Source organism: Dreissena polymorpha, chromosome 1 (genome assembly GCF_020536995.1).
Source record: "Dreissena polymorpha isolate Duluth1 chromosome 1, UMN_Dpol_1.0, whole genome shotgun sequence".
NCBI classification, from domain to species: Eukaryota; Metazoa; Mollusca; class Bivalvia; order Myida; family Dreissenidae; genus Dreissena; species Dreissena polymorpha.
Genome location: NC_068355.1, coordinates 118,318,592 through 118,330,672, shown reverse-complemented (window position 1 = coordinate 118,330,672; position 12,081 = coordinate 118,318,592). Strand labels below are relative to the sequence as shown.

Below are 12,081 nucleotides of genomic sequence, written 5' to 3'. Positions count from 1 at the left end.
TGTGATCTGTGATTGCATTGTGTTAAATATTCAATATTATAGATTGAGCAAATATGATAGTGCATGATGTACTAAATCAAGGTCTAGCTGATTTGGTAGAATGCTGAACTGTGCGTCAAAGTTTTGTTAGTTAAAATCCCAGCCAGGCCACATAACTTCAGCGGGACTTTGTTATAAACAGTTTAGTACATCATTCTACCCTATCTCAGATATTGACATAAGTTTGTGTACATAGTACTTGATAGTCATCTGAACAGGACAAGCCTAAGTAGAATATATGGCTACTGCAGTATGTCTGTTATATGCTGTGAAAAAATGTGTGATAAAAAAAAAAAATGTGAACAAAAAGACGGCTTAGATGAGATACACTAAAATGAGATCAGAAAATGAAGACGTAGGTATTCTTAGGTGAAAATTTGTTATCAGACAAATGTAAAATAAACGACCCGCTTTGCCCCCTATTTGCAGTAAGAAGCCTGTGAGGACTGCGTTCACCACGCCGTCGCTGCGTAACAGGCACATCAGTCATCTCCCCGCTCCTATGAGCTCCTCACCTGTGTCCCATGCTGCCAGAAGGTATGTACAGTTGCATCAGCAAGATGTTGTAGTAGATTGCTGTGTGCCATCAGTCAGAAGGTACGTACAGTTTCATCAGCAAGATGTTGTAGTAGGTTGCTGTGTGCCATGCTGTCAGAAGGTACGTACAGTTTCATCAGCAAGATGTTGTAGTAGATTGCTGTGTGCCATGCTGTCAGAAGGTACGTACAGTTGCATCAGCAAGATGTTGTAGTAGGTTGCTGTATGCCATGCTGTCAGAAGGTACGTACAGTTGCATCAGCAAGATGTTGTAGTAGATTGCTGTGTGCCATGCTGTCAGAAGGTACGTACAGTTGCATCAGCAAGATGTTGTAGTAGATTGCTGTGTGCCATGCTGTCAGAAGGTACGTACAGTTGCATCAGCAAGATGTTGTAGTAGATTGTTGTGTGCCATGCTGCCAGAAGGTACGTACAGTTGCATCAGCAAGATGTTGAAGTAGATTGCTGTGTGCCATGCTTCCAGAAGGTACGTACAGTTGCATCAGCAAGATATTGTAGTAGATTGCTGTGTGCCATGCTGCCAGAAGGTACGTACAGTTGCATCAGCAAGATGTTGTAGTAGATTGCTGTGTGCCATGCTGCCAGAAGGTACGTACAGTTGCATCAGCAAGATGTTGTAGTAGATTACTGTATGCCATGCTGCCAGAAGGTACGTACAGTTGCATCAGCAAGATGTTGTAGTAGATTGCTGTGTGCCATGCTGCCAAAAGGTACGTACAGTTTCATCAGCAAGATGTTGTATTAGATTGCTGTGTGCCATGCTGCCAAAAGGTACGTACAGTTGCATCAGCAAGATGTTGTAGTAGATTACTGTATGCCATGCTGTCAGAAGGTACGTACAGTTGCATCAGCAAGATGTTGAAGTAGATTGCTGTATGCAATGCTGCCAGAAGGTACGTACAGTTGCATCAGCAAGATGTTGTAGTAGATTGCTGTGTGCCATGCTGTCAGAAGGTATGTACAGTTGCACCAGCAAGATGTTGTAGCAGATTGCCATGTGCCATGCTGTCAGAAGGTATGTACAGTTGCATCAGCAAGATGTTGTAGTAGATTGCTGTGTGCCATGCTGTCAGAAGGTATGTACAGTTGCATCAGCAAGATGTTGTAGTAGATTGCTGTGTGCCATGCTGTCAGGAGGTACGTACAGTTGCACCAGCAAGATGTTGTAGTAGATTGCTGTGTGCCATGCTGTCAGGAGGTACGTACAGTTGCATCAGCAAGATGTTGTAGTAGATTGCTGTGTGCCATGCTGTCAAAAGGTACGTACAGTTGCATTAGCAAGATGTTGTAGTAGATTGCTGTGTGCCATGCTGTCAGGAGGTATGTACAGTTTCATCAGCAAGATGTTGTAGTAGATTGCTGTGTGCCATGCTGTCAGGAGGTACGTACAGTTTCATCAGCAAGATGTTGTAGTAGATTGCTGTGTGCCATGCTGTCAGGAGGTATGTACAGTTTCATCAGCAAGATGTTGTAGTAGATTGCTGTGTGCCATGCTGTCAGAAGGTAAGTACAGTTGCATCAGCAAGATGTTGTAGTAGATTGCTGTGTGCCAAGCTGTCAGAAGGTACATACAGTTGCATCAGCAAGATGTTGTAGTAGATTACTGTATGCCATGCTGCCAGAAGGTACCTACAGTTGCATCAGCAAGATGTTGAAGTAGATTGCTGTATGCAATGATGCCAGAAGGTACCTACAGTTGCATCAGCAAGATGTTGAAGTAGATTGCTGTATGCAATGCTGCCAGAAGGTACGTACAGTTGCATCAGCAAGATGTTGTAGTAGATTGCTGTGTGCCATGCTGTCAGAAGGTACGTAAAGTTGCATCAGCAAGATGTTGTAGATTGCTGTGTCCCATGCTGTCAGAAGGTACGCACAGTTGCATCAGCAAGATGTTGTAGCAGATTGCCATGTGCCATGCTGCCAGAAGGTACGTACAGTTGCATCAGCAAGATGTTGTAGTAGATATCTGTGTGCCATGCTGTCAGAAGGTATGTACAGTTGCACCAGCAAGATGTTGTAGCAGATTGCCATGTGCCATGCTGTCAGAAGGTATGTACAGTTGCATCAGCAAGATGTTGTAGTAGATTGCCATGTGCCATGCTGTCAGAAGGTATGTACAGTTGCATCAGCAAGATGTTGTAGTAGATTGCTGTGTGCCATGCTGTCAGAAGGTATGTACAGTTGCATCAGCAAGATGTTGTAGTAGATTGCTGTATGCAATGATGCCAAAAGGTACGTACAGTTGCATCAGCAAGATGTTGTAGTAGATTGCTGTATGCAATGCTGCCAAAAGGTACGTACAGTTGCATCAGCAAGATGTTGTAGTAGATTGCTGTGTGCCATGCTTCCAGAAGGTACGTACAGTTGCATCAGCAAGATGTTGTAGTAGATTGCTGTGTGCCATGCTGCCAAAAGGTATGTACAGTTGCATCAGCAAGATGTTGTAGTAGATTGCTGTATGCCATGCTGTCAGAAGGTACGTACAGTTGCATCAGCAAGATGTTGTAGTAGATTGCCATGTGCCATGCTGTCAGAAGGTATGTACAGTTGCATCAGCAAGATGTTGTAGTAGATTGCTGTATGCCATGCTGCCAAAAGGTACATACAGTTGCATCAGCAAGATGTTTTAGTAGATTGCTGTATGCCATGCTGTCAGAAGGTACGTACAGTTGCATCAGCAAGATGTTGTAGTAGATTGCTGTATGCAATGCTGCCAAAAGGTATGTACAGTTACATCAGCAAGATGTTTTAGTAGATTGCTGTATGCAATGCTGTCAGAAGGTAGGTACAGTTGCATCAGCAAGATGTTGTAGTAGATTGCTGTATGCAATGCTGCCAAAAGGTACCTACAGTTGCATCAGCAAGATGTTTTAGTAGATTGCTGTATGCCATGCTGTCAGAAGGTACGTACAGTTGCATCAGCAAGATGTTGTAGTAGATTGCTGTATGCAATGCTGCCAAAAGGTACGTACAGTTGCATCAGCAAGATGTTGTAGTAGATTGCTGTATGCAATGCTGCCAAAAGGTACGTACAGTTGCATCAGCAAGATGTTGTAGTAGATTACTGTATGCCATGCTGCCAGAAGGTACGTACAGTTGCATCAGCAAGATGTTGTAGTAGATTGCTGTGTGCCATGCTGCCAAAAGGTACGTACAGTTGCATCAGCAAGATGTTGTAGTAGATTGCTGTATGCAATGCTGCGAGAAGGTACGTACAGTTGCACCAGCAAGATGTTGTAGTAGATTACTGTATGCCATGCTGCCAGAAAGTACGTATAGTTGCATTAGCAAGATGTTGTAGTAGATTGCTGTGTGCCATGCTGTCAGAAGGTACGTACAGTTGCATCAGCAAGATGTTGTAGTAGATTGCTGTGTGCCATGCTGCCAGAAAGTACGTACAGTTGCATGAGCAAGATGTTGTAGATTGCTGTGCCATGCTGCCAAAAGGTACGTATAGTTGCATCAGCAAGATGTTGTAGTAGATTGCTTTGTGCCATGCTGCCAGAAAGTACGTATAGTTGCATTAGCAAGATGTTGTAGATTGCTGTGTGCCATGCTGCCAAAAGGTACGTACAGTTGCATCAGCAAGATGTTGTAGTAGATTGCTGTATGCAATGCTGTCAGAAGGTACCTAGAGTTGCATCAGCAAGATGTTGTAGTAGATTGCTGTGTGCCATGCTTTCAGAAGGTACGTACAGTTGCATCAGCAAGATGTTGTAGATTGCTGTGTGCCATGCTTTCAGAAGGTACGTACAGTTGCATCAGCAAGATGTTGTAGTAGATTGCTGTGTGCCATGCTTTCAGAAGGTACGTACAGTTTCATCAGCAAGATGTTGTAGTAGATTGCTGTGTGCCATGCTTTCAGAAGGTACGTACAGTTGCATCAGCAAGATGTTGTAGTAGATTGCTGTATGCAATGCTGCCAGAAGGTATGTACAGTTTCATCAGCAAGATGTTGTAGTAGATTGCTGTGTGCCATGCTGCCAGAAGGTACGTACAGTTGCATTAGCAAGATGTGGCAGTAGATTGCGGAATGTGTGTAAGAAAATAAATGTGTATCTGTATGACAAAAGACACCCTGTCTCAATATTCAAAGTATTTTACCCTTTGTTATTATGAATGCATGAGCAAAGTCTCTGAGAATCATGCAAAAAAGCATGATACTTTTGATACTGTGTTTTTTAGCTCACCTGAGCACAACGTGCTCATGGTGAGCTTTTGTGATCGCCTTTTGTCCGTTGTTTGTTGTCCGTTGTGCGGCGTCAACATTTGCCTTGTTAACTCTCTAGAGGGCACATTTATTTCCAATCTTCATGAAATTTTGTCAGAAGATTCGTCTCAATGATATCTTGGATGAGATCTAAAATGGAAACGTTTGCTTGAAAAACATGGCTGCCAAGGGGCGGGGCATTTTTCCTTATATGGCTATAGTAAAATCTTGTTAAGACTCTAGAGACCACATTTATTGTCTGATCTTCATGAAACTTGGTCAGAAGATTCATCCCAATAATATCTTGGATGAGTTCGAAAATGATGCTGGTTGGTTGAAAAACATGGCCGCCAGAGGGCGTGGCATTTTCCTTATATGGCTAAAGTAAAACCTTGTGAACACTCTTGAGGCCACATTTATTTTCCGATCTTCATGAAACTTACTCAGAAGATTTGTCCCAATGATATCTTGGATGAGTTCAAAAATGGTAACCTTTGCTTGAAAAACATGGCTGCCAAGGGACGGGGCATTTTTCCTTATATGGCTATATATGGCTATATTAAAATCTTGTTAACACTCTAGAGGCCACATTTATTGTCCGATCTTCATGAAACTTGGTCAGAAGATTCATTCCAATAATATCTTGAACGAGTTCGAACATGATGCCGGTTGGTTAAAAAACATGGCCGCCAGGGGGCGGGGCATTTTTCCTTATATGGCTATAGTAAAACCTTGTTAACACTCTATAGAGGCCACATTTATTGTCCCGTCTTAATGAAATTTGGTCAGAAGATTTGTCTTATTGATATTTTGGATCAGTTTGAAAATAGTTACGTTTGATTGAAAAACATGGCTGCCAAGGGGTGGGGCATTTTTCCTCATATGGCTATATATGGCTTTAGTAAAATCTTGTTAACACTCTAGAGGCCACATTTATAGTCCGATCTTCATGAAACTCTGTCAGAAGATTCATCCCAATAATATCTTGGACGAGTTCAAAAATGATGCCGGTTGGTTGAAAAACATGGCCATCACAAGGGCGGGGCATTTCTCCTTAAATGGCTATTGTAAAACCTTGTTAACACTCCAGAGGTCACATTTATTTTCCGATCATCATGAAACTTGGTCAGAAGATTTGTCCCAATGATATCTTGGATGAGTTCGAAAATGGTTTTGGTTTCCTTAAAAAACATGGCCACCAGGGGGCGGGGCATTTTTATATGGCTATATATGGCTATAGTAAAACCTTGTTAATACTCTAGAGGCCACATTTATTGTCCAGTCTTCATGAAATTTGGTCAGAAGATTGGTCTCAATGATATCTTTGATTAGTTTTCAAGTGGTCAGAAGATTTGTCCCAATAATATCTTGTTATCTCAGGTGAGCGACTTTGGGCCTTTCAGGCCCTCTTGTTTAAAATATGTTGTATTTCAAAGAAAAGTACATTTTAATTTGGCATTGATCAACACTTTGTTTTGGTGCTCTTATTAAGTGATTCTAGATGATGTGAGCAATTTATGTCTTGTAAAGTGCATGAGGCTTAAATGTCTGTCTTGAAGAAACAGGCAAGATCCATCAAATATTGGGAAAAAGCATGTGAAAACCAAACTTGGGGATAAGGTTAACATGATGTCACTGATTATAGATTAACATTCCCGGCAGTAATTCTCGTTTTTGAGGTAAACTCCTAATTAAAAGTAATTTTTCTGAGATGTAGCTTATATTCAGCAATAGCTATAGAAGACAATCCCTGCCTTACTATTTTCTATGCCCTGCTGTGTCTTTCCCCAGTGTGTCTGTGCACACAGCCAGCCCTATCCGGCACACGCAGGACGACACCCTGGACTCCAGCAGCCTCTCCTGGAGTGATGATGAGCGCCCGGTCACGCCGACCTGTGACCTGATGGAGGACGTGCCCAGCAAGGTCAAGATAGAACCCAAGAACCTCATGGACGTAAGTGGCACTCTTATCTAGTCTGGTAAAGATATCCCAAAAGCCTCATGGATAAGCGGCATTCAGATTGAATTCCAGAAGAAACTAATTCAAATTAATGTTGTCATTTCAGATGTTTGATGGGGCCAGCGATGAAGAGTTCTGAGTTTTCAGGAGGGAAAATGCAAGGGATTACTTGATGTCAAGATGGCTGATGGTCATTTGCTGAAGCAGCCCTTTTGGTCTTGTGTTAGGTCATTTGATGATGGCTGAAAAATGATCAACCATTTGATAGATTGTAGCTGTTAAACTTTGCATTACACCACTGTGTTCATAATGTGATCAGATGTGTTCATTTACTTATTTAGAAGTGCCACTCATGTTGTTATGTAAGCTTGCAAGAGCACAAAGTGCTCTTTTTGAACTTTTAGGATACTGTGATGTCCAGTGTCCATCAGTGTGTTTGTACAGGAGTCCATTAACTTTTGATTCAAACATTTCCTCATGAACTGATACGGCAGATTTTAGTGAAATTTCACATAAATGATCCTTGGCTGACCATCTTTCAAAGTTGTCCCAACTTCAAAAATCGTCTCCTCCAAAACCACAAGGGTCAGTGTTCAATGTTTGGCTGAAAAAATTGTACAGTGGTCTTTGTATAAGTTTGTTCAAATCATGACTCTTGGGTGAAAAATGGCAACATCATCATGTCACACAATTAACATAGACATATAAATAGGGGTGTAATTTATATGCGAATCTTTTTTTCCCAGGGGTCATTACTGAAATTGGTGTAAATTGTTAATAAAATTGGGCTCAAAGGGGTGTGATGGATTCTGCTTTATATATATCAATATATTTATAAGCAGGTCCAAAAAATAATATTTCAAAACTTCTCCAAATAGAAAAACAAGTAGCATTTTTGTAAAATAAAATTTCAATGGGTGTTGTTTTCCAATCATCAATCAAAATAGGTCGTTGGATGAAAATTGATAAGAGATTTGTTTGCTGATTTATTGGCAGAAATAACATACTTAAATATGTAATGAAAAAATAAGATAATCGAAACAACTAATGACTCACTATTCTTAGTGATTTGCAAATCAGTGAAAAACTAATTAAATGGAGATTGCTAGAAGCAATTATGTATATAAATAAGATTTTTTATATAATTATTTTTCTGAATAGAGAAGGAAGTTCAACTGCCTGGTTAAGGCAAGTGTCTTCCCTGTGGAAAAAATGTGAACTGCTGATCTTGTTTGTTCTTCTTAAATGCTTTGAGCTTTTATGAGTTCATATGGACATCAATGTGGAGGGTCATATAGCTGTGAGCTTGAAATTGCAACTTCAGATATCTTGTTTAAGTTGTGTTAATTGAACACTTCAATAGTGCAGACCATCTTTAAAAAGTAAAAAAAAGAGCAATAAACAAAGATAACAAGCTATTCCACTAGTATGTCCCACTAGGTGTAAATATAAATATGTGTTGATAGCTTTGTTGACCATTATGCACATTTGGTTGTCAAAATCAGTCAACCTAATTTGACGGGACGTCTATGACGGGACGTATTATGGTATACCCCGCGTCCGTCTGTCCGTCCGTCCGTCTGTCCGTCCGTATGTCTGTTAATGTCGTACGCTACGTCAAATATCCTTTGACAGATTTTCTTCAAATTTTAACACAATCTTAATATTGATAAACCCTGATCCCCTTTCGTTTTTGACGGAATTCTGAATTGTCGTTCCAGAGTTATGGGACTTTGTTCGTCAAAATTTCGTGATTTCATTGAATGTCCTACTGTAGCTATATAAAAATGTTAAAGTTGTTATAACTTTGGTATGCTTGGACCTAGAGTCTTGAAACTTGACATGAAGGTTGGCCAGAACTAGTAAGTAACCACTGGACATTTCAAGGTCATTCATTTGAAGGTCAAGGTCACTGTGACCTTGAATGTAAAAATGTTAAAGTTGTTATAACTTTGGTATGCTTGGACCTAGAGTCTTGAAACTTGACATGAAGGTTGGCCAGAACTAGTAAGTAACCCCTGGACATTTCAAGGTCATTCATTTGAAGGTCAAGGTCACTGTGACCTTGAATGTAAAAATGTTAAAGTTCTTATTTCATGTTATAACTTTGGTATGCTTGTACCTAGAGTCTTCAAACTTGAAATAAAGATTGGCCAGTACTAGAAGATGACCACTGGTCATTTCAATGTCATTCATTTGAAGGTCAAGGTCACTGTGACCTTAAATGTTAAAATGTTAAAATTGTTATAACTTTGGTATGCTTGGACATAGAGTCTTCAAACTTGACATGAAGGTTTGCAAGCACACTTAGATGACCACTGGTCATTATAAGGTCATTCATTCTAAGGTCAAGGTCACACAAGGTCACTGTGACCTTAAATGTTAAAATGTTAAAATTGTTATAACTTTGGTATGCTTGGACATAGAGTCTTCAAACTTGACATGAAGGTTTGCAAGCACACTTAGATGACCACTGGTCATTTCAAGGTCATTCATTCTAAGGTCAAGGTCACTGTGACCTTAAATGTTATTGTTGTTCATGTATCCTACCGTAGCTCAAATATCCCCCGATGGATTTTTTATACGCCCGTCTATGACGGGACGTATTATGGTATACCCCGCGTCCGTCTGTCCGTCCGTCCGTCCGTCCGTCCGTCTGTTAATGTCGTACACTACGTCAAATATCCTTTGACAGATTTTCTTCAAATTTTAACACAATCTTAATATTGATAAACCCTGATCCCCTTTCGTTTTTGACGGAATTCTGAATTGTCGTTCCAGAGTTATGGGACTTTGTTCGTCAAAATTTCGTGATTTCATTGAATGTCCTACTGTAGCTCAAATATCCTTCGATGGATTTTTTTCAAATTTCAACACAATCTTAATATTGATAAACCCTGATCCCCTTTCGTTTTTGACGGAATTCTGAATTGTCGTTCCAGAGTTATGGGACTTTGTTCGTCAAAATTTCGTGATTTCCATGCTCATGTACTTATAAAATAAACCATGTATTCAAATACAAATAAACTGAAGTAAAAAAATTATTCAAAGGGTTATTTATTACCTTACTACTTCATTGGCGAACGACGGGCGTATCATGCGCTCATGGCGCAGCTTTTATTCTTTCCTGTCCTAAATACACACCCTAGTATGTAGCAAGTAACTTTTAATAACTTTGAACTGAAACCACATCTCCCAAAGGTTTGTAATTTATCATGTAACATGAAATGAAAACTTTACAACTTCATCTCCTGTGAAACCACAAATCCAAGAGGTTTGGTATTTGGCATGCAACATTGTATGGTGGTCCTCTACCATGTTTGTCCAACTCATGCCCTTGAGATAAAAACTTATTCTGTCCTGGGGGTTACTTGTCTCCTCTATATGTATGTAGTGAAAGCTTGCAAAAATCTTTTCTAACACCATAACGCATAGAAGGTATGGTATTTGTTATGTAACATCATAGTGTGGTCATCTACCATCCAAACAAGCAATGCATGCTATAACAATAGAGCATTCTTATTTGCCTTAAAAACAGCAGCATAGAGTCAAATATTTAGTCCTCACATTACTCTTGAGATGACCTGATGACTGTCACATGTATGATCAGTTGTTCCATTATGTTCTCAGCCCGTATAGTATCGGTTTCATTCCAAGTAAACCACATCCATAAAAAATATATTTGGTGCATTAAAACCTCAACATTTACATTTTACCATTCAGTTCCAATAGGTCTGCGGTGAGTATTCTATTACCTTTGACCCTAATGGATAGAAGTTATGTGTTGAATATTTTGGGTTTCATTTTATAAAATGCTAGAAATGTGTTCATTGTTATTGGCAGCAATATGTCTTACAGGATTGTGTTCATTAATGTCTTCAAGCACCAGGATATTCCTTAGTGTTCATTGTTTATGTACATATTTTAAACCAGTGCCTTGTTAGCTAACTTGTGCTTACCATAAGTTTGTAATTACCATGATATGGATTGTTTTGTTTGTTTATACTGTATAGTCATTTGTTTGTTGATATTGTAGTGTATAATTCATTTGTATATTGGTGCTGTTACATGTTCTCGGAATATTTTATAATTGTTTATGTGTGTTCATCCACTTATATTCCAGACATTAGCGTGTTTTATAAAATGCTAGAAATGTGTTCATTGTTATTGGCAGCAATATGTCTTACAGGATTGTGTTCATTAATGTCTTCAAGCACCAGGATATTCCTTAGTGTTCATTGTTTATGTACATATTTTAAACCAGTGCCTTGTTAGCTAACTTGTGCTTACCATAAGTTTGTAATTACCATGATATGGATTGTTTTGTTTGTTTATACTGTATAGTCATTTGTTTGTTGATATTGTAGTGTATAATTCATTTGTATATTGGTGCTGTTACATGTTCTCGGAATATTTTATAATTGTTTATGTGTGTTCATCCACTTATATTCCAGACATTAGCGTGTCGAGGAAGAGTATCCAATTCTTCAATTAGACACTTTTCTATCTTAAAGGCTGGATCACTATTACTGATATTTTAAATTTCATTTCTCAATTTTAAATATGGGACTGAAATTGATTTTTAGTTCCAATCTGATCAACATTAAATATTGGACAAAAAATAGGTCAAAACTCTACAGTTATTTACCCATAGAGCAAATTATCTCTGCTGGAACAAATATAAAGTGACTGTACAAAATAAAATATCATGAAATATGATTACTTTTTATTTCACGTTTTACCCAAAATTGAAAAGTTGTGTCTTTGTACTGAAATAAATTTCAATAAAAACGTGTAAGACAGTTGGTACGTTAAGGAGAAAGATGTGTTTTAATATTTGAACAGAAACATTTCACCTTATCCCCATCAAAAGCAAAGTGAAAATGGCTTTTGCAACCACCATAAAACCAGAACATCCTGCGAGTAACTTGCAGTCTGTTCAGGTTTGATGCTGTTTGCTGCTCATCAGTATTTTAAGGTTGAAAATGACGCCTTTTAAGTTTGAATCTATTAAGAAAAGTTATTCATTTAATTTGATTTTCCCAGGGACTACAGACCTGTCAAAAAGCGTATCTGAGAGGTATAGGGTTAATAAATATTTTCTTTCAACTACTTTTTACTGTCTGGTGCATGAATGGTTTATTGATACAGTTCTGAGGACACCATTCCACCTACCACATGTGACAGTAAAATGAAAGTATGAGATTTCTAGAAGTCTTCATTAATATTGGATGAACAATCTTCGGTGGCAGCAGTACGACCCCAGAAGGGGAGACCACTATGAGGAGTGTGTTTAATATGTAAAATTATCAGG

General features: G+C 39.0%; 2 protein-coding genes and 1 long non-coding RNA gene across 5 annotated transcripts in view; 2 read left to right on the top strand and 1 right to left on the bottom strand.

The window, feature by feature from the left end:
- Positions 1 to 8,278, top strand: part of LOC127846529 (membrane-associated tyrosine- and threonine-specific cdc2-inhibitory kinase-like) — a 46,602-nt gene extending 38,324 nt beyond the window's left edge. For both annotated transcript variants that reach the window (XM_052377864.1, XM_052377875.1), the window contains exons 13-15: positions 469 to 576; positions 6,599 to 6,761; positions 6,874 to 8,278. In XM_052377864.1, coding sequence (XP_052233824.1) covers positions 469 to 576; positions 6,599 to 6,761; positions 6,874 to 6,906 — 304 coding nt within the window. In that variant the 3' untranslated portion in view covers positions 6,907 to 8,278. The remainder of the gene's footprint in view (positions 1 to 468; positions 577 to 6,598; positions 6,762 to 6,873) is intronic.
- LOC127846777 (uncharacterized) overlaps positions 1 to 12,081 on the top strand; it is a 141,287-nt gene that overhangs the window by 62,822 nt on the left and 66,384 nt on the right. The gene's annotated exons all lie outside the window — the stretch shown is intronic.
- The window catches only part of LOC127846669 (uncharacterized), a 337,381-nt gene that overhangs the window by 292,082 nt on the left and 33,218 nt on the right, over positions 1 to 12,081 (bottom strand). The gene's annotated exons all lie outside the window — the stretch shown is intronic.